Raw genomic sequence first — 27591 nt, forward strand, 5'->3', positions numbered from 1 at the left:
TGAGCCAACCAGAACACAGTAAGGGAACAAAAGGGGCTTCCCAAGGGCCCGCCCCCCTCCCCTTAGAACAATTTCACATGACGCAACGGTTGGAGGAAGAAGAAATTCGCGAGTCGCGGCCGCCGCCATTTTGTGTGTGTAAGATTGAGACGGCGGCGGCTGGGGAGGCGGCAGTAGTACCAGCGGCGGCGGCGGCACCATCAGCAGCGGGAGCCCCGGCCCGGAGGATGCGGTAGAAGATCCCGAAGGCATCGGCGAGGGGCGGCATCGCTCGGCGGCGGCGGCGGCAGCGGCGGGGGATCGCGGGGAGGGGGCTCTCGGTCGGTGGGTCGGGTCCTGTCGCTGGCCCCGGTCCGAGGAGGATGTCGGGCCCGGAGAGCAGCGCAGGCGGCGCCGAGGCCCGGGAGGACGCGTGCCGCGATTACCAGTCGTCGCTGGAGGACCTGACGTTCAACAGCAAGCCGCACATCAACATGCTGACCATCCTGGCCGAGGAGAACGTGCCCTTCGCCAAGGACATCGTCTCCCTGATCGAGGCGCAAATCGCCAAGGTTTTTATATTCCACCGACTACTACTCCTACCTATACTGCTGGGGGGACAGGCCGGGCAGGGGCGAGGCAGGCCGGGGCGTGGGGGGCGCCTGTGTGTGTGGAGGGGAGCCCGGGGAGCCCGGGGCGGGGGGCTGGCGGAGCCGGGGGAGGGGGACTAGGCGAAGGCAGGGAGGCGGGGATAGCAGGACGCGGGGGGTGGCGGGGCGCTAGAGGCAGGTGACTGCCCACGGAGGTGGGGGCAGGCAGGAGGACTGGGGATTTGAGGAAGGGACGGATCGGAGGGGGCGGGGGGGCGGCTTGGGGGGGGGGGCTGGGGAAGGGTTCCGGGGCCAGCATCAGGGGAGCTCGGGGAGGGAGGAAGGACGGGCCCAGAGCAGGCAGGCGGGGAGCCATAGTGCCAAACGCGGGCAGGGAGCGAGGCACCGGGGATTCATCTTCTCCACACCGAGTGTAGGCCCCTTGCAGGCAGGGGAGGAGTAGCCCCCCGCCCCCGCCCCGACACTAGCGTGCTGTCGAGCACGGGGATAATTGTGACAGGGAATCTGGCGTCCGGGGAGGTGTCGGGAATCGGCCCCCGGAGCCGCTCCGAGCGGACCATAGATATTGGGAACGAAGGCCCGTGTAAATCCGAGAGACAACATGGCGGCCTGGCAGTGACGGGGCCATAGGACCACCTCGCCCGGCAGCCGGGGTCCCCTGGCTGTGGGGATGATACTCAGTGGCTCTGTTTTGACGCTTAAACCCATCAGTTCAGTCATTTGTAGTGCAATTATAACCACGTTCTGGGGCGGGTGGAGCGGGGGACACAAAATCGTAGCTTTTTTCTGGGTAGTTTAAATAAATGAAAATAAATCGGAATTTTGTAGAAGAAAGATTTCCCGTTTCTTAGTTTCTAAATGAAACTCCCTCATAGTTTGAAAGACAGGACTATTTCCCCTGCTTCTTTTTGAAGACATCCGTGGGGTGGGGCTGGGGCAGAATCTGCTCTGATGAGGAAAAGTTTATTTAGGCAGAGCGAGGGCGAACATCTGTTCTGGTTAGAGAAGTTCCAGTGGTGGTGATGGGGTTGTTTCCTTAGAGAAGTTTATTTTGGTGTGGGGAGTCTGTTCAGGCTATAGACTATCTGCTTCACTAGAAGCTTAGTGTGGTGGGTGTGTGTAATCTAACTTGGTTAGAGAAGCTTATTGGTCGGGGCAGGGGAGAAGAAATGCAGCTTGTAGGATCCTAACATGGCGCCTGAGAGCACATGATACAAAGGGGAAAGAGGATGCTTCCTCAAAGCCCAATCCAGGCAGTTGCTGACATCAGTCAGCCATGGGCACATGGGGGTTTATTACATTTTTTTAAGCAGAGGATTTTAACTAGCCCTGAATTTAATTCCAGTAAAATAGCTCCTTTTCATCCCCGCCCCCATCAACACAACCGACTCTTTCTCCCCTGTTCCTTCTGCTATTAGGTGGTCTAGGGCTTTTGTATTGTGGCTTTAAATTGAGGTTTATCATAGGGAAAATTGTAAAATTTAGATGGGGAGGGAAAGGCCTCTAAAGTTATTTATCTTACAGTCAGAGCAGGATGGCTACCTACGGTGGGTTCTCCAGACCGTTGTCCAGACTAGTTCTAAATGTCTTCAGGGGCTGGGCTTTGCCTTTTCTTTGGGGGGGTGCTTTCTCAATCTGATAGATTTCATCATTATTTCTAATACGGGGCAATGGATGTGCATATTAAATAATTTGTCATAAATACCAATGCTGTGAATTTTTTCCTTTTTGGGTGGTTTTAGAGCCTCCCTGTTTTTTTAAAGATGTTTTAAATCCTGTATCTATGGTTAGTTTTGCCTAGTTACTGTTAGTGACTGGTTACATAAGGCAAGTTTTTAGTTCTTCCTGGGAAATTGACCTCCTTTACTAAGCCACTTTAAAAAAAAAAAAAAGTGTTGCCTGGAGACAGTTTCTGTTCAGTGTAAAACTGAGTGGTTTGCTTTACATTTTAATAAATGGTTTTGAACTGTGTGACTGGTATTATAAAATTTGTAAATAAAACGTGTGAAATATGTATTTGTCTTTTTATTTACCATTGTTTAGTGCAGAATCTGTTTCCAAAATCAATATTATTTACATGGTTATTTGTTAAGTGTTTAAAAGTGACATGGCTGGGGGTTCAGATATCAAAATGAGTTTAAGGTTCATATTCTTCAGAAAACTAATAAAAAAAACCCCACAGAGACGCACATCTTCAGCAACAAATTTCATACATTCATTGAAAGAGAACAGCAAGCGTTCTCTAATGAAGGCCAAACCCCACTGTGCAAACAAGCTTATAGTTAGTATTCTTCAATGTTCTGGTTATTATGCTGCACTCCCCTGGCTTTTGGGTAGTGTCTTGTGGGTATCTTTCAGCTAATAGAAAGAGTTCTGTGCTGTATTCTAACTGTATTGGCATCTGAAAACCATAGTACATTCCAAACTAGGATTCACTCTTGTGGTTAATGGAGAACTTGATAACTATATTGACCTAATAAACACTTCCGGAAATGAAGACTTAAAAATTCCAGCCTTATCTAAGCCTTGGTTCTTAAAATATAATACCTGAATGACTGAAGTATTCAGCGTTGGGTTTTCTATATAAGTCTTTTAAATTACATGAGTCAATGCTAAAACAGGCTGACTTCCTTACCAGATTGAAGTACTTCCACGTGTGATTACTTCACAACCTGGTGTGTAATGCAAGTGACACTTTTTAAAATGACTTTATTAGTTAAAAGGATCCAGAAGATCTCAGACTTTAGCGTAGCTGAGTATACTGAGCCTGTGTGCAAACACACTCAGTGATGAAATGGAAAAATGTATAGCTCCTACTGTATAAGTAGCTCTTGGGAATAAGGGCTGGTCAGACAGCTGTGTGTGTTTCACTGAAATCTGACTTTGATTATTATAATCTTCCTGTTTTTTTTAAACAAGCCATTCAGAATTTAAAAAGGTTTTTAATAAGCTACCTTAAGAAGAAACCAAAACCATCCCAGCCATTTTAATATCCAGCAGCATTGGACACTTAGTCTTTGGCTTACTACGGCCAGAGGTGTATCTGTTTCACACAATAGTGTTAAAATATGCACATTTTCAATACCCAGATGAGAGAGTGTACTGATGATGTAAGCCATATTGTGCATTTACCACAATTAGTTTTTATATTTTAACTGCACCTTCCTATTACATATTAAGACATGCCATATACTAATTTAATTTTTCAGTATGTATACAAATTACTTTAGGCTGCTACCAGATTTAATGTTTAAGAAGAAATTACCCCTTATTTGCCTCTTTGAGCAAGCTTCAGGTCATGGTAGTGGAATGGTTTGAAAATGTTATAAATAAAAATACATTTAAGAGTGAAAACACAACATAGTTTGGCTCTGATTTACCCACATACAAGACTTGTAGACTCAAAATGACCTATATTAATTTTGTCTGCAGTTTTCTTAAGCCACTCTAACGGGAAAGGTACTAAATATAAAACTGTAAAGCAAGAGCACTTCCACACGCTTGTCTGGACAATGGGTTTTGTGAAGTGAGGTGTCGAATGATTTATGGACCCACTGGATAACCCCGTCTAAACTTAGCTATGAGTAAATGTACTGACATTTATACATGGACTTGTGGGATGGTAGATGGGGAAAGTTTTATCAATGGATGTTCCTGTGGAAGAGGAGGAAAGTTAACACAACATGTGCCTTTTACGTTGTCCTTTCAACAAGTCTGTGTACCTGCTGATGCTTTCTGGAAGTTTGCTGTGCCTTCTGCTTGTGAAAGCCAATAGTAGACATTAAAATTCATTTTGGGGGGTTAGGCCAACAAGGCTTCATTTGCTTTGGAAGTTGCTGTACCAGTCTCAACACAACCACACTAGTCCTACTGCACAAACTAAGTAACAGTCTTGTGTATGAACTTAAAAAAAAATTCCTGCTCCTTTGACAATGGAGAGTCCGGAGTTTGAAGACTACCTTGAGTGAAAATCTTGGTTTCCAGACAAGCTCATCCATACTCCCATGACCAACCTCATAGTTGAATTTTGTTTGGGTTTAGAACTTCTTGTTTTAGCTGCATGTTTTGCATACAGCTTGAAAATCTGACTGAATAACTACAACTGCTATAGGAGGCCGAGACTCCTCGTTCGTTTGGATTGCGGTGACGTAACTTTATTCCAAATGTAGGTTACAAAAAGACTGTCGTATTCAACATATAATCTACATCTACAGAGTTACATTTTTGGGGCCTTTCTGCCAGAAGTCTGAATTCTGTTAACTTGAAATTTAGATAAACAGCTTTAAGTTACAAGTCACAATTATTAGAAGTTCCAGCACTAACTAATAGTGGTTTCATGTTAATTTAAAATCTTTCAAATGTACCTGAAACAGTTACGTTCAAACACTTAATAGTAACACTGTCTGGTGTGCTAATTTTTTTTGCCAAAGTCATTTCATACACAAACTTAAAACAAATAACTAAACTGTTTGTGTTTTTGTTTGGTAGACACACAGCACGGTACTTGTTGATAATAAACTTCCCAAGTTCAGTTGTACAAAATAATCCTTTGTTTTGTAATGTCAGCCAAAAATAGAGACCTGTATTTTTGGGATTGGTTATCCTTTAATCTTAAAAATGTTCAAATGTGTTTGTAATACTAAACTTCTCAGTTTCTTCTTATTACTTCAGGCTCCTTCTACAGAGAAGCTTCCTGTTATGTACCTTATGGATTCCATTGTCAAGAACGTTGGAAGAGAGTATCTTACTGCATTTACTAAAAACCTAGTTGCAACATTTATTTGTGTATTTGAAAAGGTACATATGCTTTCAGAAAGTTCTGTAGTCTAATCAAAGTTGTCTCCTGTATAAATAAATATTTGCCTTTCAGTGTTGGGTTTTCTTGCATGGTGAAGTATAACAATGAATATGTTTTTTAATTTGTCTTTTACTACACTGTTACATATAAAAGAAAAGCTGTTAGAAGTACCTAAGAGAGAGGTTATCAGATCATGGTGATTATGAAGTGAAGTTTTGCTAAATTAACATACTTCTGTAGTATATCTCACTAAAGAAGTTCATATTAGCATTTTTTCTGTCATGTAATATAACACTTACCTGGTAAGATCTATTGCTGTGGTACAGGTTAATCTATTTTAAATGGTGGTTGTTTTTATTTTGTTTTTTTAAAGATAGTGAATGCCCTTTATGCAAAGAAAGTACTTGGACATTATTCTCTCTCTCTCTTTTTGAGAGGGCGATTATTTTTGCCTTTTGTAGCTGAAGTTGACTTTGTTGTTCATTTTAAATTTTTTGCACCTGGAGTGGCAAAAATGAGTGCTTAACTATGAAGAATGCAAGTCAGTGACACGCTGACATTCATTTAGTGGCCTATGGTGAAAGGCTTTCTAAGAAAGTAAAACTAGCATGTTACACATGAGTGTTTTGTTTCAATGTTGTGATCAAGTTATGGGTCCAGAGCTGCAAACTCTTTGTTCATGTTTGTCATCCTTAATCACAAGAAATAATTGGGACTATTCTTCCAAGGAAAAAAGGCAAACCTGAGTAAAGTTTTTGAAGGATTGGGTCTTAATGGATTTAAATCAAACTGGAAATGAGTTACCTTATGTAATTTTCTGTATATCAAGATAAAATATCATCCCATAAATTTAGCAGATAAAATTAATTAAAATTTTTGGTGGATATTTAGCATTTTCTGTTCAGGTTTTACATCCCATTAAGGATCTCAATGTTTCTTTTAACACTTCAATTCATATGTATCTTTTTAAATGTTAATTTTTACTTTGTGAATAGTTGTTGAATAGATTGAATTGATGAACGTAGACTATTTAAAGGAACATTTCCATGTTCTGTAAAGCCTTGTGAATTAAATCATGATAACAGGTGACCAGTAAAAGCTCTGTCCATGCTTTTCCAGTGCAACAGGATCTAGAACTGTGGATTATAATTGACATTTCTGAGCTTCATAGGTTTACCATCCCTTACTTTGAACCACTCCCAATTATATTCTGTTTTAATGCTTATTTAATACCTAAATACTAAATGGATGTCACGTTTAATAGTTAAATTGGCATTAAAATGGATAGAAGCCAGTTGATACTGTCTTGGATTCCAGTGTTGTTATTGTTATAAATCTTGCTTATTAGTAAGATGGTCACTAGCAAGAGTAGTCAGATTTTCAGTTCAATCCTTGCAGCTATTTTTGCTGTGAATTTCAAACTACTGTATTTAAGAAAAAATAGGTAGATCTTTCCTTTAAGGATTACAGAGCACACTATTGATGGGAATTCTTTGGAATGCTTCAATTTAGTTTGAAACTTCAAATTATAGTATGTTTTTTATCAATTTGTATTGATAAATTTAGCACTGCAGTAAAAATTGTCTAAACAAAAATTTATTGGCTTAAATAACATGAACTATGGACAGCTGTTGAGGTACATTGAGTTAAGGGTCTTCATATTATAAGCATTTATTAATAAAGCAAATAAGAGTTGAATATTTTTAATATAAATTTCTAATTCACCTCATGATAGGATATTTGAAACTATTGAAAGCGTTTATAAAAAGATAGATACACTAGAGATTTAGCACTCTAGTTTATGGATCCATGTCCTTATACAATTGAAAAAAAACTTTAATTGACTTCTAGGTAATTTTATTTTTGCTACATTTATTCAAATTGTTTCCCAATGATATGTTGTAGTTGAGTAAAAACAGAGTCAAAACGTTGTGATGTACAAGCCAAATGTCTAAATAATGATGTGAAAGCTCAGTAAATCAGAATATTTAGAAGGCAGTTCTCTGATTTGCTAGCAGTTTCCACTTTGTCAATAGCTATAGATTTATATATTGTATAGTTTTTTGGCTGTCAGTATTTAAATTTTTTTTTTACAGAAATTGGGCAAAATTAAGAAATTTGAGCATCTTGATATACAAAATGAAAAGCCTGTTAAGGAGGATGGTAACATGCTATGAAACCCTCAAATGCCTTTCAAGCAGCAAATCCACATATACATTTGTGCTGTTTTAAGGTTTTCATAGAATAACTGACATATGCTCTTCAATTAAAACCTACATTGGACAGGTGCTGTACTTGGTTCTGTTGGTATATTTGTATGTTTCTTAGAACAATTTGCTTAGTTCTAAATACTCAGCTGTGTTCATTAAAGATTTTATGAAAGGATAAAGTTTCTAAGTTAGTGCAGGTATAGAATAAAATATCTGAAATTATAATCTTTTTTTAAGCATGTGCTAAAGTTGTTTTATATTAACTTAACAAGCCATAGAATTGTTCTGTTGTTTTTAGGTGGATGAAAATACTAGGAAAAGTTTATTTAAATTACGCTCCACATGGGATGAAATTTTCCCTTTGAAGAAACTGTATGCCCTTGATGTCAGAGTCAACTCATTAGATCCTGCTTGGCCAATTAAACCTCTACCCCCAAATGTGAATACTTCTAGCATCCATGTGAATCCTAAGTTTTTAAATAAATCGGTAAGTTTTAATGTGATTTCTGCATGAGCAGATGGTGATACACAGTTTTTATTGTTTACGTGTCCCATTTTGCTGACACTTTGTAAGCCATTATTAAAGAATTTTGAAGAAGTAGATGATCTGTATAGGCAGCCAGGTAAGACACAGTTCTCAATTATTTAAAGATTAATTGGGTTTATCTTTCACATGTCAAAATTGGAGTTTAACTAAAATGCTGAATATTCATTGCCTATTTATAAATTGTATTAAATGATAGTTTTTAAGCAATCACTGTTTGAAAATTTGAATTGCGCAACATTTTAAAATGTTCTAATGATTTTTTTCATGAAATTTAAAAACTAATTTATAGTTGGTAAATTGTAATACAAATGAAATAAAGTATCCATACAGCAGTTAAATGAGATTCGGTTACAATTTTGAACCTCTTCCACTTGTTTCTCCCTCCAAGAGTTGTAATGTCCTTCAAATTATTTTTCTTTGTAGGCTGAGGAATCTCCTGCACCTACTTCTACAGTCAGTTCATCTGGTACCTCAACTCCTCCAGCTGTTCCTGAAATTCAGAAGAATTTGACCCAAGAGCAACTAATAAGACAACAACTGCTGGCAAAGCAAAAACAGTTGTTGGAACTTCAACAGAAAAAATTAGAGCTGGAGCTGGAACAGACTAAAGCCCAGTTGGTGAGTAGGGAATTAGTTTTGTCATACATTGAACAAAACAAATGGAAATTTTTTGTTGTTTGAAGTATTTATAAAACAATATCTTGGCTGTACTGTTCGCTGTATATGTAGTGGAGTATGGCAGTTTTCTCTCTTTTGGGAAAGCCAAGTTGTCGTAGAATAAGGCCATGTTCCTGCAGTGGTATTTTCCAACGTGGAGCTAATTGTAAAATTAGGGGTTTTAGGATTAAATATGTATTACTTCCAAATATCTTAGTGGTTTTTTTATTCAAAACTGGAGTGATGGAAGGCTTTTTATTGCAACTTGACTTTTTATTACAATTTACAATTTTTGTTGTTTTTGCGTTCCCAAAGTGATATATGTCTGGCAACACAGAGCCAACCCTCCCATTTTTGTAGTAGTCACTATACTATATACATGTTAAAAGCACACAAACCATGTATTTTCAGCAATTTTTATCCCAGTCGTTTTTTGAAAACAAAACATTTGTTTCTAACATAGACTGGAGCAGGAAGCCTATATAAATATTTTCAACACACATGTCAGGTTTGTCTCCCAAAAGGCAAATGTGTCAGTCTTACCATGCCTATCATGTGTTCGTATCCTGAATTTCTACTTTTTCATGATTTCTTGGGATCAGATGGAAAAACCCTGAAATACAATAGTGAAAAACTTTACATCACGTTTTGAAAGATATATATATATATATATAAGTAGTCTTTTATGTAGCATTGATATTGCATTGTTTTTCCACTTGATCTTCATTTCTGTTTTCTGTAATGCTACTGCATTTCAGTACAAGTGCTTAGAGGACTGGTCCTAGGCGTGATTATTTTGTATTTAACTGGTTTAATCATTAACTTTCGAAGCTTTTTCTTCTGTAGTTGATTTTCAAGGTGCAGTGCGGCTGAGTAACACTGGTTTAGGGCTTATATTTTACATGCTAACTCTTTTTTCCCCCCATTTTAGGCAGTTTCTCTTAGTGTTCAACAAGGGGCAACCACCATGGGTACAGTTCAAGCATCTTCCAAACAACATGTTTCACAGACTCCTCATATGACAGTCAAAGCTCCTCACCAGACTTCTGTGCAATCTGAAAAAAACAGACCATCTCCATCTTCTCAGTTTCATGATATCAAAGTAGTAAACAGAGATCCTCGTCTTAATAGGATGGCTCAACATTCTTCTCATGTTAAAGATCAAAGTCATAGGAAAGAATTTCTGTCTACCACAAGTCAGTCTGATATCAAGGCAAACAAAACACTGCAGGCTGAAAAACAAAATTTGTCAAAGCAAGAAAAGTTAAAATCAAGTGAGAAAACACAGAAGAAAGAACTTGATCAGTTAGATGCAAAATCTAAATCACCATCCCCTTTGAAAAGCAAGTTATCCCATACTAAAGATGCTAAAAGCCAAGAATGTGAGGGTATAAAAGTATCTGAAATTAGTAAAAGAGATCCAAGATTAAAAAAGCATCTTCAGGAGAAGCCAGATGGTAAAGATGATGACACAAAGGAAAAGAGGAAAAGTATGGAGCGAAAAGAAAAAGAGGAACATAAGACATCTGAACACAGACCTGTTGGCAGCAGAAATAAAGTAATTAATGGTATTGTTCAAAAACAGGACTCTATTACAGAAGAGTCAGAAAAACAGGGTGGAAAACTTGGGAGATCAAGTAATAGAAAAAGGTCCCGATCACGCTCTCCTAAGTCTCGATCGCCATCTACCCATTCACCAAAGAGAAGAGAGAGGAGATCACCCAAAAGAAGACTGAGGAGTTTGTCTCCTACTTCCTCAACTCCTAAAATTGGAAAGCTCCGTCAGTCAGGGCCTAAGCAATCTCATGTTGAAGAGTTTACACTAACTACAAGGGAAGAAAGAAATTCTAATAAGAGGAACCTTAAACAGGATACACGAGATCCAAGGAGATTGAAAAAAACTCAAGAAGACAGACCACAGGAAACTGCAAATCAGCATTCTACAAAGTCCACTCCAGAACCAAAGGAGAATGTGGAAAATTGGCAAAGTTCCAAATCAAGCAAAAGATGGAAATCTGGTTGGGAGGAAAGTAAAAAGTAAGTTACTGATTTTGAGCTTGATCCTGCTGATGAAATCAGTGGGAGTTTTGCTATTGACTCTAGTAGAAGCAGGATTGGCGTGCAATATTCAGATATCAAAGCAACGGGGGCCTTTAAACATTTTTACTGGCAAACTAGTGTAATCATTGATGCTGAGTTTCTGTTGTGGCTGTAGCACATCAGATCTAGATGGAATCAGTTCTAATGTGAATGTAATAAATAATGTTTCTTGTATAAAGAAACAATGTATATTTTAAGTAACCTGATTTTATTATTTTCAGTCCACAGCAGAATGACGAACATCAAGTATCTAGTAAATCTCCTCATCAGAGGCACAGGGAGATCTGGGCGGCCAGTAAAGGAATTTTGTCACCTCGAGCCCCAAAGCAACAGCATCGATTAAGTGTGGATGCCAATTTGCAGATTCCCAAAGAATTGACTTCTGCAAGCAAACGAGAGCTACTTAAAAAGGTAACGTTATAATTAGTATCATATGTAGGGCTGGAAGGACCTTAACAGGTTAAGTCCAGCCCTCCATGTTGAGACAGGACCAAGTAAACTTAGATCATTTGTCCAGTCAGTTCTTTAAAACCTCCAGTGATGGGGATTCCACAACCAGCCTTGGAAGCCTATTCCAGATTTTAACTAACCCTATAGTTAACATCTTTTTCTAATATCTAATCTAATTTTCATTGCCGCAGATTAAGTCGGTTACTTCTTGTCCTACCTTCAGTGAACATGGAGAACAATTGATCCTTGTACTCTTTGTAACAGTTATTTGAAGACTATTTTCAGGTTCCTCCTGGGTCATCTTTTCTCAGGACTAAATTTTCTCAGTTTTTTAATAGGTCAGGTTTTCTAAACCTTTTATCACTTTTGTTACTCTCCTCTGGACTCTCTCCAGTTTGTTCATATCTTTCTGAAAATGCGGTACCCAAAACTGGACTTAGTACTCCAACTGAGGCCTCGCCAGTGCCAAATAAGGAGGAACAGTTACTTCCCTTGTCTTTCATATAACGCTCCTATTAATACATTCCAGATATTAGCCTTTTTTTGGAACTGCATCACGTTGTTACTTCTGTTCAATTAGTGATCCATTATAATCCTCAGATCCTTTTCTGCAGTACTGTACGCTATTCAATTATTCCCCCTTTTGTAGTTTTGCATTTGATTTTTTCATTCTTAAGTGTTGTACTTTGCATTTGTCTTTATTGAATTTCATCCTGTTGATTTCAGACCAATTCTCCAATTTGTCAAGGTTGTTTTGAATTCTAATCCTGTCCTCCAAAGTGCTTGCAACCCCCTCCCAGCTTGTTGTCATCTGCACATCTTATATGTATCCTCTCCACTCCATAATCCAAGTTATTAATGAAAATATTAAATAGTACCGGATCCAGGACTTATCCCTGTGCAACTCCACTTGATATGCCAGTGAACCATTGATAACTACTCTTGGAGTACTTACTGTCTTTCAACTAGTTGTACACCCACTTTACAGTAATTTCATTTGTCACATGTCCCTAATTGGTTTATGAGAATGTCATCTGGGACTGTTAAAAGCCTTACTAAAGTCAAGATATAGCACATCTGCTGCTTCCCGCCCATCCACTAGCTAGGCCATTAGCACTGTCAGAGAATGAAATTAGGCTGGTTTGGCATAATTTGTTCTTGAGAAAGCAATGCTGGTTTTTCTTTATAACCCTATTATCCTCTAGGTGCTTACAAATTGATTGTTTAATACTTTTATTCCAGTATTTTTCTATGTATCTAAGTTAGGCTGATTGGTCTATAATTCCCAGGGTCCTGTCTGTTCCCCTTTTTAAAGATAGATGCTGTGTTTGCCTTTCTCTGGTGATTTGGGACCTCAACCATCTTCCACGAATTCTTGAAGACAATAGCTAACATTTCTGAGATTGTTGTAGCTCGTTCCTTAAGTATCCCATGCTGAATTTCGTCAGGCTGTGCTGACTTGAATACATCAAACTTATCTAAAATTCTTTAACTTGTTCTTTCCCTATTTTGGCTTGTGTTCCTTCTCTCTTGTTAATATTAATTGTGTTGAATATCTGGTCACCATTAACCTTTTTAGTGAACACTGAAGCAAAATAGGCATTAAACATCTCAACCTTCTTGATGTCACCAGTTATTAGCTTTCCTTCCCCGCTAAGTAGAGGACCTGCACTTTCCTTCGTTTTTCTCTTTCTTCTAATATATTTTAGGAACCTCTTAAGAATGGCCGTACTGGGTCAGACCAAAGCTCCATCTAGCCCAGTATCCTGTCTTCTGACAGTGGCTAATGCCAGGTGCTTCAGAGGGAATGAACAGAACAGATCATCATCAAGTGATCCATCCCCTGTTGCCTATTCACAGCTTCTGGCAAACAGAGGCTCAGGACACCATCCCTGCCCATCCAGGCTAATAACCATCGAAGGACCTATCCTCCAAGAACTTATCTAGTTCTTTTTTGAACCCTGTTATAGTCTTGGCTTTCACAACATCCTCTGACAAAGAGTTCCACAGGTTGACTGTGCGTTGTGTGAAGAAATACTTCCTTTTGTTTTAAACCTGCTACCTATTAATTTCATTGGGTGACCCCTGGTTCTCATGTTATGAAAAAGAGTAAATAACACTTCATTATTTACTTTCTCCACACTAGTCATGATTTTATAGACCTCTATCATATCCCCCCTTAGTCGTCGTCTTTTCCAAGCTGAAAACTCCCAGTTTTACTAATCTCTCCTAATATGGAAGCTGTTCCATACCTCAGTGATTTTTGTTGCCCTTTTCTGTACCTTTTCAATTCCAGTATTTCTTTTTTGAGATGGGGTAGCCACATCTGCATGCTGTATTCAAGATGTGGGCTTACCATAGATTTATACAGAAGCAATATGGTATTTTCTATGTTATTATCTATCCCTTTCCTAATGATTCCCAACTTTGTTAGCTTTTTTGAGTGCCGCTGCGCATTGAATGGATGTTTTTAGAGACCTGTCCATATTGACGCCAAGATCTTTCTTGAGTGGTAAGAGCTAATTTAGACCCCATCATTTTATATGTATAGTTGGGATTATGTTTTCCAGTGTGTATTACTTAGTATGTATCAAAATTGAATTTCATCTGCCGTTTTGTTGCCGTCACCCAGTTTTGTGAGGTCCCTTTGTAACTCTTCACAGTCTGCTTTGGACTTAACTATCTTGAGTAGTTTTTTATCATCTGCAAATTTTGCCACCTCGCTGTTTACCTCTTTTTCAAGATCATTTATGTATATGTTGATTAGTACTAGTTCCAGTACAGACCCTGGGGGACACCTGTATTTACTTCTCTCCATTCTAAAAACTGACAATTTATTCCTATTCTTTAGGTCATTAAAGAGCTCCAGATGGAGCCATATTGACTCCTTAATATTCTTCCTGTCTTTTCTTCTCATTGGGGTAGTTTGCTGTTGCACCTGTATTGTTTCTTAAAGAAACTGCCAGCTCTCCTGAACAACTTTTTCCCTTAGATTTTCTTCCCAGGGGACCTTATCTACCAGTTCTGCGAGTTTGTTAAAGTTTGATTTATTTTTTTTTTAAAGTCCATTGTCCTTTTTCTGCTGCTCTCGTGCCTTCTTTCCTCTGGATCTATTATTTTATGATCACTTCCACACATATTGCCTACCACCTTCATACTTACCACCATTTTAACTGTTGGTCAGAATTAAGTCTAAAATGGCTCTCCCTTTGTTTACTTGCCCTACTTTTTGAAATTAATTCCAAGACATTCCAAGAACTTACTGGAAATTTTGTGTTTGCCATATTACTTTTTCAACAGATGTCTGGTGTTGAGTGTTGGATATCTGTTTGTTCTAGAAATGCTTCATCTACCTCCTCTTCCTACATTGGTGGTCTATAGTAGACTGCTTCCATGACATCACTAATTTTTCTCCCTTTTATCTTTACACACGGAGACTTTCAGCTGTCTACCTCTCACCACCTTCTGTACCTCAGAATAAGTTTTTATATTCTTGATGTGTAATGCCACACCATTTCATTTGTTAGACCTGTTTTGTGTAGTTATATTAAAAAAAAAAGTTTTTTAAATCTAAAATTTGTTTACATTTTTTGTACATTGTAGGCAAATGAACGTTTGACATCTGGGGAAATAACACAAGATGAGTTCCTTGTTGTGGCTCATCAGATTCGTCAACTGTTCCAATATCAGGAAGGAAAGCACAGATGCAATGTGTGGGATAGTCCTACAGAAGAAAAATGTGGTATGAAGAAGAAACCCCTTCTGTCTGATGCTGAATTAACGTATTATGAACATAAAGCTAAACTGAAAAGAACACAAGTTCAGCATTCATTTCCAAGACTTGATCTGTTAGATCCTGATGATATTTTAGGGTATGATTTGACTGATGCATTGCTTTCTGGAATAGAATGTGAGCAAACAAAAGGTAAACGTGGAGGACAATTTGACAGAAAAGAGCAATTTGGAGAAAGGTCAAGACGGCATTCTCCTATAAGTGGCAGTAGACCTTATGCTGATGATCTTTCACCACTTGAGAGCCGGCGAAGACATGATGAGCAAAATCCGTCAAAAGGAACAAGAAGTTCTAAAAACTTCGATCCTTACGATAGCTGGGGAGAATCAGATGAATTTAGAGATGCACTCAGGCAACAAGGGAAAAGTATACCAGAATTTCAGAAAATTGACGGAGATGGATTCTGCAAATTTGATAATCGTGAAGAAAGACAGATGGTTGGACAGAGTGGTACATATTTTATTTTTATATTCTTGAGGTTAAGTATCTTGCAGAATTTCAGTAAGTAACTATTTTTTTAAATTTTAGGTGTTCGAGAGGAGCCGAGATCCCCATTCAGTGAACGTTTCAAGAGACCTAGATATGAAGATCCAGAGAAAACACCATTTATAGAGAGTCCAGGATCAAGATTTGCAGGCATTGACGTAAAGAAGAGATTAGGTGCACTCATGGAAGACAGACCACTATTTGATGGCTCACCTAGACAGCCTGCTGCAAGGGGAGGGGGAGATGGACAAGCTGGTCATTTTGTTGATGGGCCTTCTAATAATTCAAGCCCTAGAATTGAAGGGCCACCTGCACAGGCTGCTTTGAGGTTTGAAGGGCCACTAGGTCAGGTGGGAGGAGGACCTGCCTCTCAGTTTGATGGGCCACTGGGACAGGCAGCGGGAGGGGGTGCCCTGAGGTTTGATGGGCCACCAGGGCAGATAGGCACCCTCAGGTTTGAGGGGCCCCTTGGGCAAGTAGGTGCAGGGGGTGCACTAAGGTTTGAAAGCCCGCTGGGGCAAGTAGGGGGTGCTTTAAGGTTTGAGGGGCCTGTGGGTGGTCGCAGGTTAGAGGGGCCTGTAGGCCAGACTATGGGTGGTCTCAGATTTGAGGGGCCTCATGGTCAGCCATCGGGTGGTCTCAGGTTTGAGGGACCCCATGGTCAACCTATGGGGCCTCATGGCCAGCCAGCGGGTGGACTCAGATTTGAGGGACCCCATGGTCAGCCTATGGGGCCTCGTGGTCAACCAGGGAGTGGGCTCAGGTTTGAGGGGCCACATATCCAGCCAATGGGGCACCATGGTCAACCAGGGAGTGGGCTCCGTTTTGAGGGGCCACATGGTCCGCCTGTGGGGCCACATGGTCAACCGGGAGGAAGTCTGCGTTTTGAGGGGCCCCATGGTCAGTCGGTAGGGCCACATGTCCAGGGAGGGGGTGGTCTCAGGTTTGAAGGTCCACACGTCCAGCCAGGACTTGGTCCTAGGTTTGAGGGTCCATCAGTCCAGACGGGGGGTGGACTTAGATTTGAAGGGCCTTTGGGTCAGACTGGTCCAAGATTCGATGGCTGTCATTCGTCCAGATTTGATAGTCAACCTGGTCAGCTATCCCTTTTGCAAAGATTTGATGGTTTACATGGACAACCTGGCCCAAGATTTGAAAGGGCACCTGGTCAACAGACACCTCCTAGGTTTGATGGACCACCTGGTCAGCAGCCACGATTCGATACACCAATACCTCAAAGATTTGATGGTCCTCAACACCAGCCAGGTTCAAGGTTTGCAATGCCCCTTGGTCTTCAAGGTCCAAGGTTTGAAAATGTAGCTAACCCTCCTGCCTCAAGACTGGAATCTTACGGGCAAACTGGTCCATACAGTGAACATCCCAATCAGACTTACAACGGACCATCCCATGGTATGCAGTTCCAGAGACCTGAAATGTTTGATGCCTCTCAAGGACCAAATTTTAATGGGCCACCTGGCCCTGGAGCACAGAACTTTCCCAATCCACTTAACAGAGCATCTGGACATTATTTTGATGACAAGAATCTTCAGGGTCCTCAATATGGAAACTTTAATACTTTGCCTAATTCTATGTCAGTAGGAAATACTCAGCAACCACAGCAGGTAAGATTGTTTAGCATTAAACTTGTCTACATCTGTATAGCAAAATTTTATGACTTTAAGAGGGTTTAGGAGACAGGAACCCTACAGATGGTTTCAAATTTAAAAAATCTTAATTTGAATATACATCTCTACCCCGATATAACGTGACCCGATATAATGCGGTAAAGCAGCGCTCCGGCGGATCAAAGCAAGTTCTATATAATGCGGTTTCACCTATACCTGCGGTAAGAGTTTTTGGCTCCCGAGGACAGCGTTATATCAGGGTAGAGGTGTATCAGTAATTGTCTACAGTCATAATTTTAAAGGGACATAGTCTGATAATTTTGGTTCCCGATTGGTTTTTTTAGAGAAACATCCTAATCTATTAAGAAAAATTTTGTTTTTTTTATAGGTTCACGTATTTCCAAGCATGTTTTAAAAGTTCCCCTGCAGTGTTACCTGAAAGTGTAACCTGATCAAAACAATAATGAAACTGGTCTATTTCCACTACCCACTTGAATGCAAAAATAGCTATGATTGGAGTTATAAATCACATACAGTATTTTAACTACCCTTTGCACAAAATGAATTCCATGGAAAACATTAAACTTAGGTACATATAAACACTTCTGGTCTTTCTGCAAGAGAAGTAAAGGCCAAATGGTACTTAACAGGTGTAGATAAGTAGGACAAAGCTGGTGTGGATACATGTAGGGCATATAGTGCACACAGGGTTATTTCAGCTAGCCCTATTAGTGCTGTAAAATTTAGTGCCCTCATGAGGGAGGTTGTTAGGAAATACAGGATTTTGGCACGCTCAAACTATTTGTTGGACAAAATGTGCTTGTTTAGCAGACATCTTTCATCTGTGGGTGTGGTCAGTTGGCTTCAGTATTGATGATTGTCTTGCAAAAATTCTCTTCAGTAGTTGGAGTTGGTGTCAAACATCTATAACAAAGCCATCTATAACAAATTGATTAGAAAATTTGAATTCTACAAGCGTTCTTCATTCTCAGGATATAAATTGAATGTGATATGAAGAATTACTAATTAAATGAATATCAGTAGTTAGGTGTCCTCATACCACTTACAGTGGTAAAATTTTAAAGAAGAACACCAAAACCAACAGGCATGAATCCAAAAATATATGCTGAAGGAAATTATTAATCAGATTGCAGAAGGCAGTTATAGCGGAAGTAATTATTAAAATTACTTTTCCCCTCTGAAATTCAGTAGCATTTACTGCTTTTTTGGAGGCATCCTGGATTCCATTATTTTTTGGTATAACTGGTACCATTTACATTTTCAGCTAAAAATCCGATTATATTTACTTCATATTGGAGTTTACTTGAAAGTTAGATGGGTAGGCATTCACCTATATTTTAATGTCCAATTTGGGTGAAAAGGAACAATTTAAAAGAGCAATGGTGAGTCAGTATTGGAAAATGAATTTAAAATGTGCAGGCCTGATGGCTAAAAGAAACAAGTATCCCTTATTAAACAAGTAAGCATGGAAGGACCTTTGCATTTCATTAAGTTGTGTGTCCCCCCTCCCCATATGCTTGGCAATAAAAATATAGTTTGAAATGCTGTGTTGTCAAACTACAAGGAGCCTTCAAAAACGTACGGAGGCATTCCCCCTTCATGGATATAAATAGGTAAATGCATAATGCAGAGGTTCCCAAACTGTGGAGTGCAATGTTCGGGGTGTGGGGGGGCAGCTGGGACCTGGGGCAGCCCCTATGGAGGGCAGGGTGTGAGTGCCACTCAACTCCACTCCTGGCCCCGGCTGCCAGCCCCGCACCCTGGCTGCCAGCCCTGGCCCCAGCCTCAGCCCCTTACCCCGTCCATGTCCTCCCCTCCCAGAGCCATGGCCTTGCTCCTGCCCCCAGCTAGGGTAAACAGAGGTAAGAGGTGGGCGTGAGGTAAAAAGTTTGGGGACTACTGGCATAACGGGCTTAAATTGCAGCAAAGGAGATTTAGGTTGAGCATTATGAAAACTTTCTAACTGTCAGGGTAGTTAAGCACTGGAACAAATTACGTGGGGAGGTTGTGGAATCTCTGTCCTTTGATGTTTTTAAGAACAGGTTGGACAAATATCTGTCAGGGATGGTCTAGATAATACTTAGTCCATCCTCAGGGCAGGGAACTGGACTAGATGATCTCTCAAGGTCCTTTCCAGTCCTACATTTCTGTTGTATACTGGGGACACTTTAGGAGTTAATAGTAAAATGTAAGAAGAATTTATAATTCCAATAGCTATGAAATAAGTACATAACTTTTTACTTTTACAGGTTCCTGGTCTATCTGTGTCTTCTCAACCTGGACCTTACAGTCAAGGACAAACATATTTACCAGTACTTGCACAAAATCCTGGAAGCTTTGTTCAGACTCAAGCAGGTATGTACGGAAATTGTGTGCTGGCTATTTTAAACTAGTGTTCAAACTTTGTTAATCAGAAACCACAGAATTTAGCTACTCAGGTTGTCCACATCTCATCTAAAGGACAGCACATTACTTTCAACAGCATGTTGCCACTTAGCACTATTCTGGGGCCTTGGTTCAGTACAAACTCAAGAAAGATTGCCATTTAATTGTTAATAAATACAATTTTTCAGTAATACTTTTCTATAATGCTGTAATAAATACAAAATTTCTGAATACTTTAATTCTTTTGGCGGTCTCACATTCAAGTATCAGTCAGGCCCAGTCCTGATTAGTTTATGTAACCACATGTTTTTTGGTATGCTATGATGCTGAAAATGGTCTGCCTTTGTGTGGGTATGAGAAGACAAATGGAAACACCATAGTGCTGATTTGCATATGCCAAGTTGTGCAATTCATCCCTGCAAATCAGAGCCCAAAATGAAAGGCTTCCAGAATGTAATAAATGAACAAAGTCAAATAATGAAGCGTAAATATTTACTTGATTCAGACTAAGAAAATAACACATTCCAGAAACCTGTAGAGCATGTATGCATGGTTGTACCTTGGGTGGTAGACAGATCAACACTTTGAAAGCTTAATACTATGAGGGGAGGGAGGGAGGGACTGCAAAGGAAAGCTGACTAACAAAAAAGGACCAAGAAGGCACAAAACAAAAGGAGGAGAGACAGGGAAACAATTCGGTAAATGAAAAGCTGAAAAATGGGGGGAGCAGTGAGGGGAGAGAAAAAGATGAGACAAATAGAAGCACCTCTATTTTGCCATTCTATCTGAGGGCTACTCTTTTCTCTCAGCGAATGGCTTGGGTGATAAAATATTCTTGGTGGTGATGTATAGAATGGAATATAGTTGAGTCAGAAATGAACAACAGAGAATTGTATTTAGCAACTTCTATTTTCTTTAAAGCATTAACTTTTCAAAAAAAATATTTTAAATGAGTATCATTAAAATAAACAGGATGGCATATATTAAGGCTTGATTTTCTCAAATGCATCAGAAATAATGTAGCATTACTGTTTTTCTTCCCTTAGGATCCCTTCCACTTTCATATCCTGATAATCACCTTGGCCAGCTTGATGTAAATGAGTTGTTCTCTAAACTGCTTTCAACAGGAATCCTCAAAGTGTCAAAAACTACTGATTCCACTTCAGCACGTATGTGTAGCATTTATCCTCTTACCGTCCATTTTAACACAAAAGTGCAGTGAAAAACTCCCAGTAAAAATCTTTATATACAAGTACTCTAATTTTCTATGTAATAGGTGTTTTAATGATTTTTTTATGGCAAATAAAACCAAGAACTTCTTTTGTGTTTATATGAAGTCCCATAATTTGGGAGTGACCATCTTGGTGCACATGATGAAGTGAACTTTGTTTGGTAACTTCCTTTTAAAATTTCCGCTATTGACCAGTTTAATTTGTAGATTTTAGCTGACTAATATAGCCAGACTTGCAGATGCATCAGTCTGTCTGTCCTTGGTGCCATCCCCCAATTGTTTGCTTTAATCAAAACAATTTTTTAAAAATATGTCAGTGTTTGAAATTGCTTTAGCTTTCATAGATTACTTTCCAAACCAAGGGTTAGGATGAATTAGAGAAGTCACTTGAAAACCGCTTGCCCAAATTCAAATTGTACACCTAGTTATTAATTTGTGTACCTTTGTTTTAAGCTGTTACAGCACCGGGTTGAATTGGTTAATGCTGTATTTGGCGTTATCATGTTCATTTTATTATTTGAATAAGTGGAACTGTTTCAGAATGACATCTTGGGAAACTGACAGTGTTCCATCTGTATATTCTAGAAGTGAATGAAACTTCTACCCAGCCAGCTCCTGAGGAGGAGGAGGATGACCAGGAGCAGAGTGAGGATCAAGACATCCCAGACCTCACTAACTTTACAGTTGAAGAACTAAAACAGTACGTGTACTAATGGGTGCTCAATGTGCACTATGGGTGATCATGACACTAATATGTAGGTAGTTTAATTGTCTTTGTTTCAAGACAACTTGAGAACTTAATTGTACAAGATTGTGAGACATCACGATAGAGTAAGGAGGGAGAAGGGATACAACTGTCAGTTTCATCATTGTATTCATTAATGTCATATCATTTGCATAAAAACTTCCATGTGAAATATATTTATAAACATTTAATTCTTCGACAAGATGCATATTTTTTTAATTGGACCAAATATTTTTAAATGCACATCAAAGTCAGTGGAACTGTTCATGTGCACAAAGGTTTGCAGATTTGGGCCAAATATTTTTAGCATTCGTGTCAATTTGCTTTTTTTTCTCTTGTAGGCGTTATGATAGTGTTATAAATCGACTGTACACTGGTATTCAGTGTTACTCCTGTGGAATGAGGTTTACAACTTCACAGACGGATGTATATGCAGATCATTTGGACTGGCATTACCGACAAAATCGCACTGAAAAGGACATTAGCAGAAAAGTTACTCACAGAAGGTGGTACTACAGTTTAACAGTAAGTAATTCAATAATATCTTTCTCTGTATGTGCCTGAATGAATAGAAGGCAAAATTATTCCCTGTGCAATTGCACTGAATTCAGTTGTGTTGCATGGAATGTAAATCAGCACAGAATTCGGCCTTTGGTAGTTAACCCTCTCCGATTTCTCCCTCCTCTTTTTTCTGACAGTGGCTATAAGAACATAAAAGAAAGGTATAGGGGGAACTAATATAGTCTAAAACCGTTGACAGCTTTTTTGATAATCTCAGAAGAGAGCAGTGATTGGAATGGGATGGATGTTGAACTACACTGTTGCTCTGAAGGGTGGTCCCTTTAGAATAGGCTTGAAGCACAATGGAGCAGTGTGGGAAACTTACACTGCTACTTGTCATGCTGTATCTGTAATGAGAGAGCTTCAGTTTCCAGTCCAGTCAAACTGACACCTTTTATTAAAAATGGTCTCTCACCTTCTCAAATATCAAATTTGGGGAATTGTATTTTTAAATGTGTAAAAGTTATGATTAATGAGAAGAAGGCTTGAATGTTATTTTTGTTAACTTCCTTAGGACTGGATAGAATTTGAAGAAATAGCTGATCTAGAGGAACGTGCAAAGAGCCAGTTCTTTGAAAAAGTACATGAAGAAGTTGTATTGAAGACACAAGAAGCTGCTAAAGAAAAAGAGTTTCAAAGTGTTCCTGCTGGACCAGCAGGAGTAGATGAGGTAAATTTGCACATTTAAACTGTCTTTGATTAGCTTACATAAGGGGAATGGTCTAATTTCTGAGCAATCTTGCAGTTTTTCTTTTTATCCCTAAGTATTTTATGTAAACTGTAAAGTTTCATCCTTATATCTAACAAATACAGATTAGAAATGTACCGGTGTGGAAGCTGAAGCTTGTATTTAGCAGACTTGCAGTAGAAGAGATGATAGAGGCAAACAAACCAAAAACATTCTCAGTCTGCCAAAGCACAAGCTCTCTAACTTGTGTTTTCGTTCAGGTCTTACTTGGAGAAATTTCCATTGAGGCCAATAGAAATTGGCCTTATTAAGGGCCGAGTAAGAAGAACTAAGTACCTAAGCGTTTGAGCAGGGGGTTGGACTAGATGACCTCCTGAGGTCCCTTCCAACCCTGATATCCTATGACTCTAACCGAATAGCAACAAAATCATGACAAACATCTCTGAATTCTATTTAGGGAGGGAAGTTATGTAATCAAATATGAGCTGTTTTAATTGGCAAAATAGAAAGATGGACAAAAGTTTGTTACCTGGATTAGCTGACACTGTTGAATTTCATAACAGTTGGCTACCGGGTGCATACAGGACTTGCAGAAAACTGTTGTGATGGCTACCCTTCCCCTGAATGAAAGCCTTTATAAACTTGGAGATTTGGTTTTTTAATTTAGAAAACATAGTAACTTTGTGTGATGCTAACAGTAAATCAAGAATGTGGAATCTAGTTGTCAGTTACAATTAGTCCACGGTTCGCAAATTGCAATTAAATTAGTAAATAGTGTCCATTTATGTTACCCTTTTAACTCTACAGTGCATACATAGGAATGCAGTGTATTCCAGTATATTTACCTTGATTGTTAAAAAGTCCCCTTTTCTTAGTAAATTGTAGTTAACTGCTTCTCTAGAAACTGGTAAGCACAAAAGTGTTATATAAGTGTTTGTAAATTTACATAACTGTGTCTTTTCCATCTTTCAGAGCTGTGAAATTTGCCAAGAGCAATTTGAACAATATTGGGATGAGGAAGAGGAAGAGTGGCATCTAAAGAATGCTATTAGGGTAGAGGAAAAGGTATTCTGAGCATATTACTTTTTTACGTGTGACATTTTGGGGTTACTAAAAGCCAGGGTAGATGAGGAAATAGCATGAATATGCAAAGGGGCATGTGGTGGAGGGCAGCCCACTCTGTCTTCACTCTTGAAGAGTTTACTCTGCTGCTTTTTAGGTTCCATGGTGCACCAAAACATCAGCACCATAGGGGGTACTCTTAAAGTGCTGATATGTTAGCACAAATATACTTGGCTTCAGCACACCATGCAGCAGCACCATAAATAAAATACATGTAGACATAAGTTCAGTAACTTATACATAAAAAATTGTAACTAGTTTACAATAACCACTAACATAGTTTAGTCCTTTATATAAATTTTCCTAAACATTATGAAAAAAATCCAGTCACCATTTATATTTTGACACCATACCTCACTTACACCAGGATATAAATCCATGTCCAGAACTGTTCAACATATTCATAAATGATCTGGGAAAAGGGGTAAACAGTGAGGTGGCAAAATTTGTAGATGATACAAAACTATTCAAGATAGTTAAGTCCAAAGCAGACTGCGAAGAGCTACAAAGGGACTTCACAAAACTGGGTGACTGGGCAACAAAATGGCAGATGAAATTCAATGTTGATAAATACAAAGTAATGCACATTGGAAAACATGATCCCAACTATACATATAAAACGATGGGGTCTAAATTAGCTGATAACACTCAAGAAAGAGATCTTGGGATCATTGTGGATAGTTCTCTGAAAACATCCACTCAATGTGCAGTGGTAGTCAAAAAAGCTAACAAAATGTTGGGAATCATTAGGAAAGAGAGAGATAATAAGACAGAAAATCATATTGCCTCTATATAAATCCATGGTATACCCACATCTTGAATACTGTGTGCAGATGTGGTCACTCCATCTTAAAAAAGATATATTGGAATTGGAAAAGGTACAGAAAAGGGCAACAAAAATGACTGGGGGTATGGAACAGCTTCTGTATGAGGCGAGATTAATAAGACTGGGAGTTTTCAGCTTGGAATAGAGATGACTAAGAGAGGATATCATAGAGGTTTATAAAATCCTGAATGGTGTGGAGAAAGTAAATAATGAAGTGTTATTTACTCGTAACACAAAAAAGGGGGGGTCTCCAAATGAAATTAATAGGCAGCAGGTTTAAAACAAACAAAAGGAAGTATTTCTTCACACAATGCACAGTCAGTCTGGGGAGCTCTTTGCCAGAGCATGTTGTGAAGGCCAAGACTATAACAGTTCAAAAAAGAACTAGATAAGTTCCTGGAGGATTGGTCCATCAATGGTAGCGTCCCGAGCCTCTGTTTGCCAGAAGCTGGGAATGGGCGACGGGATCACTTGATAATTACCTGTTCGGTTCATTTCCTCTGAAGGACCTGGCATTGGCCACTGTCAGAAGACAGGATACTGGGCTAGATGGACCTTTAGTGTGACCCAGTATGGCCATTCTTAAGTTAAATTTATATGTAGTTAGAACATATGAAAGTCACACCAACCCTGTATTAATCATTATAACTTTCTGAGTCTCCGGATGGGGGAAGGGAGATAGTTGAGGCTGAGAAGGGGTGCTCATAAGTGGAGTTGGGGTCTTGAGAATTCACAGCTTAAACTGCATTCCTTGCTGTTTTTGCCTTGTGTTGGTGGAAGATACAATCTAATAACCTTACCATTAAGTTTTGGTTGAGAAATTACATTTATGGTCAGCATTAAGGACAAAATATATTTTGCTCAGATTACCTTGGGGCATTAGAAGCCAAGCATGGAAGACTTTAGTTCAAAAGTGAATGTTTAGGGAAGCTAGGGGATGAGTCAATGAAGTGCATAATCAAAACTGTTCTGCAAACCTAATTTCATAACCTGTAGAACTGCTAAAAAATATGCATTTGTGTGTGCAAATATGTAGAGAAGTCACATGGTCTTTCTTTTTTTAGATTTACCATCCATCATGTTATGAAGATTACCAAAAGGCAAGTGCATCTCTATTTTTATTTCTGCTCAAATATTTTATTGTGACGTTGATTTTTGTGTTGAGTGATATATAGTTTTGTACTGAGAGAATGTATTCAGAGCATGCTACCCATTTCTGTCACATGTGGCTAGACAAGGAACTGCAAGAATGATGGTAATGGAAAAGTTATAATTCAGAACTAGCTGGGAAGCTTATTGCTTATTTCTGATGTTGTGACATAGCATATCATCTTGCATATCAGACAGCAGTAAATAGAAGCCATAAGTAGAATATATAGGTCAAGTATATGGGGTTAAAGCTTTTAAATCTGAAGAATTTGCTGAATGGAGTAAATTGATACTGATGTGTTTTTAGTTTCTAACTTCCATTAGCTGTTTACGAATTTAGGAATTCAAATTGTTGCGTTGGGGTTAGTGAGGAGTGTACTGTGGTTTATGGCAGTATATTACATTAATGGCTTTCAATCTTTTTTTGTTCATGGACCTGTAAAAAATTTCAAACGGATGTGTGAACCCCTTTGGAAATCTTAGGCATAGTCTATGAACCCCAGGGGTCTGCTTATCACAGGTTGAAAACCACTGTTATATGGTAATGACAACCTTTTTTAGACCCCTTAGATATAGTCTGCAGATCTTTGAGTGAAAATCACTGTACTACATGTTTGTCCCTTATTTGTTTGATGTAATAATTCTAATTTAGGGAGCATTAGGTTTGTTTTTAAACTATATTTGCTAAGGTAAGAATGTTACAGAACAAACCAGCTCTCTAAGAATCTTGGTGAGGGGGGAAACTTGCATTTTCAATAACCAGATTAACACATCCTGTGAAGCAACATTTATAACTTTTCTCCCTCTCCTTTAGTCACAAAGGAAATAACTGTCTTAGTGATATGTAAAACTGTATATTTATTGTTAATTTTCATTTGGCAGACATCATCATTTGATTGTACACCATCTCCCAGCAAGACCCCTGTGGAAAACCCACTAAATATTATGTTGAACATTGTCAAACAAGAAATACAGGAGCCCTGTAACAGTCCTAAAGTCAAAGAAGAACCTGTCGACACCCCTGCTACTTGTATGGAAGAGAGCACACCTGCATCTACAGATATTAAAACAGAAACTGATAAGGTTGAACCAGTTTAACTAAACTGAGAGGTATGATTTTTTTTTACAGAACAGAAGAGCTGCTGTGTTGACTCTAGAAGGCAAATACTTTTTATATAAATAAAATGTTCTCATGGGGCAGGGCCCCAGCTATTATTTGGTTAATAAATACATTTTTGTATTTGAATTTCTTATTGCCTGCACAGTTTCAGGTGTCGATTGTGTGAAAGTTCTGTAGATGCGTGCAAATTTAATGGAATGGAATTGTATATGTAAAAAAAAATGTACAATTTTCACTTGTGGAAATGTAAATTATAAATAAAAGATATTTTTGCTATATATGGAGTGTAATGTTTATGCACACCATCGAATGAAGAGTTTCTGTACTTTTTTCAGCTTAAGTGGAATTAAACAGAGACCTCAATTTAGACTTCTAGCTAAGTAGGATTCTGAAATATAAAATAACTGAAGGAAGTTATTTGGGTTCATAGGAGGGTTATAAGGAAAACAATGCAGGAACTTTCTCAAACAGCAAACCCTACATTTCT

General features: G+C 38.9%; 1 protein-coding gene across 2 annotated transcripts; it reads left to right on the forward strand.

Moving 5' to 3' along the window:
• Positions 1-70: 70 nt before the first annotated feature.
• PCF11 (PCF11 cleavage and polyadenylation factor subunit) lies at positions 71-27382 on the forward strand. 2 transcript variants are annotated; one of them, XM_073335929.2, is made up of 16 exons: positions 71-551; positions 5262-5387; positions 7897-8085; positions 8569-8763; positions 9734-10839; positions 11124-11313; positions 14956-15595; positions 15674-17253; positions 19527-19632; positions 20709-20831; positions 21479-21593; positions 21980-22163; positions 22714-22869; positions 23860-23952; positions 25900-25935; positions 26867-27382. In XM_073335929.2, the coding sequence occupies exons 1-16, from the start codon at positions 363-365 to the stop codon at positions 27080-27082; spliced, it is 5244 nt and encodes a 1747-aa protein (XP_073192030.1). In that variant the 5' UTR covers positions 71-362; the 3' UTR covers positions 27083-27382. The 2 variants fall into 2 exon arrangements, with proteins under 2 accessions (XP_073192030.1, XP_073192040.1); XM_073335939.2 differs by lacking the exon at positions 7897-8085.
• Positions 27383-27591: the final 209 nt, after the last annotated feature.

Source organism: Lepidochelys kempii, chromosome 1, assembly GCF_965140285.1.
Source record: "Lepidochelys kempii isolate rLepKem1 chromosome 1, rLepKem1.hap1, whole genome shotgun sequence".
Lineage (NCBI taxonomy): Eukaryota > Metazoa > Chordata > Testudines > Cheloniidae > Lepidochelys > Lepidochelys kempii.

Excerpts from the sequence above, each read along its gene's own strand:
- PCF11 (XM_073335929.2), top strand. The coding sequence starts at position 363 with ATGTCGGGCCCGGAGAGCAGCGCAGGCGGCGCCGAGGCCCGGGAGGAC. Across the intron at positions 5,388-7,896 it reads TTATTTGTGTATTTGAAAAG|GTGGATGAAAATACTAGGAA; the intron begins GTACATATGCTT and ends TGTTGTTTTTAG. Across the intron at positions 21,594-21,979 it reads ACAGTTGAAGAACTAAAACA|GCGTTATGATAGTGTTATAA; the intron begins GTACGTGTACTA and ends TTTCTCTTGTAG.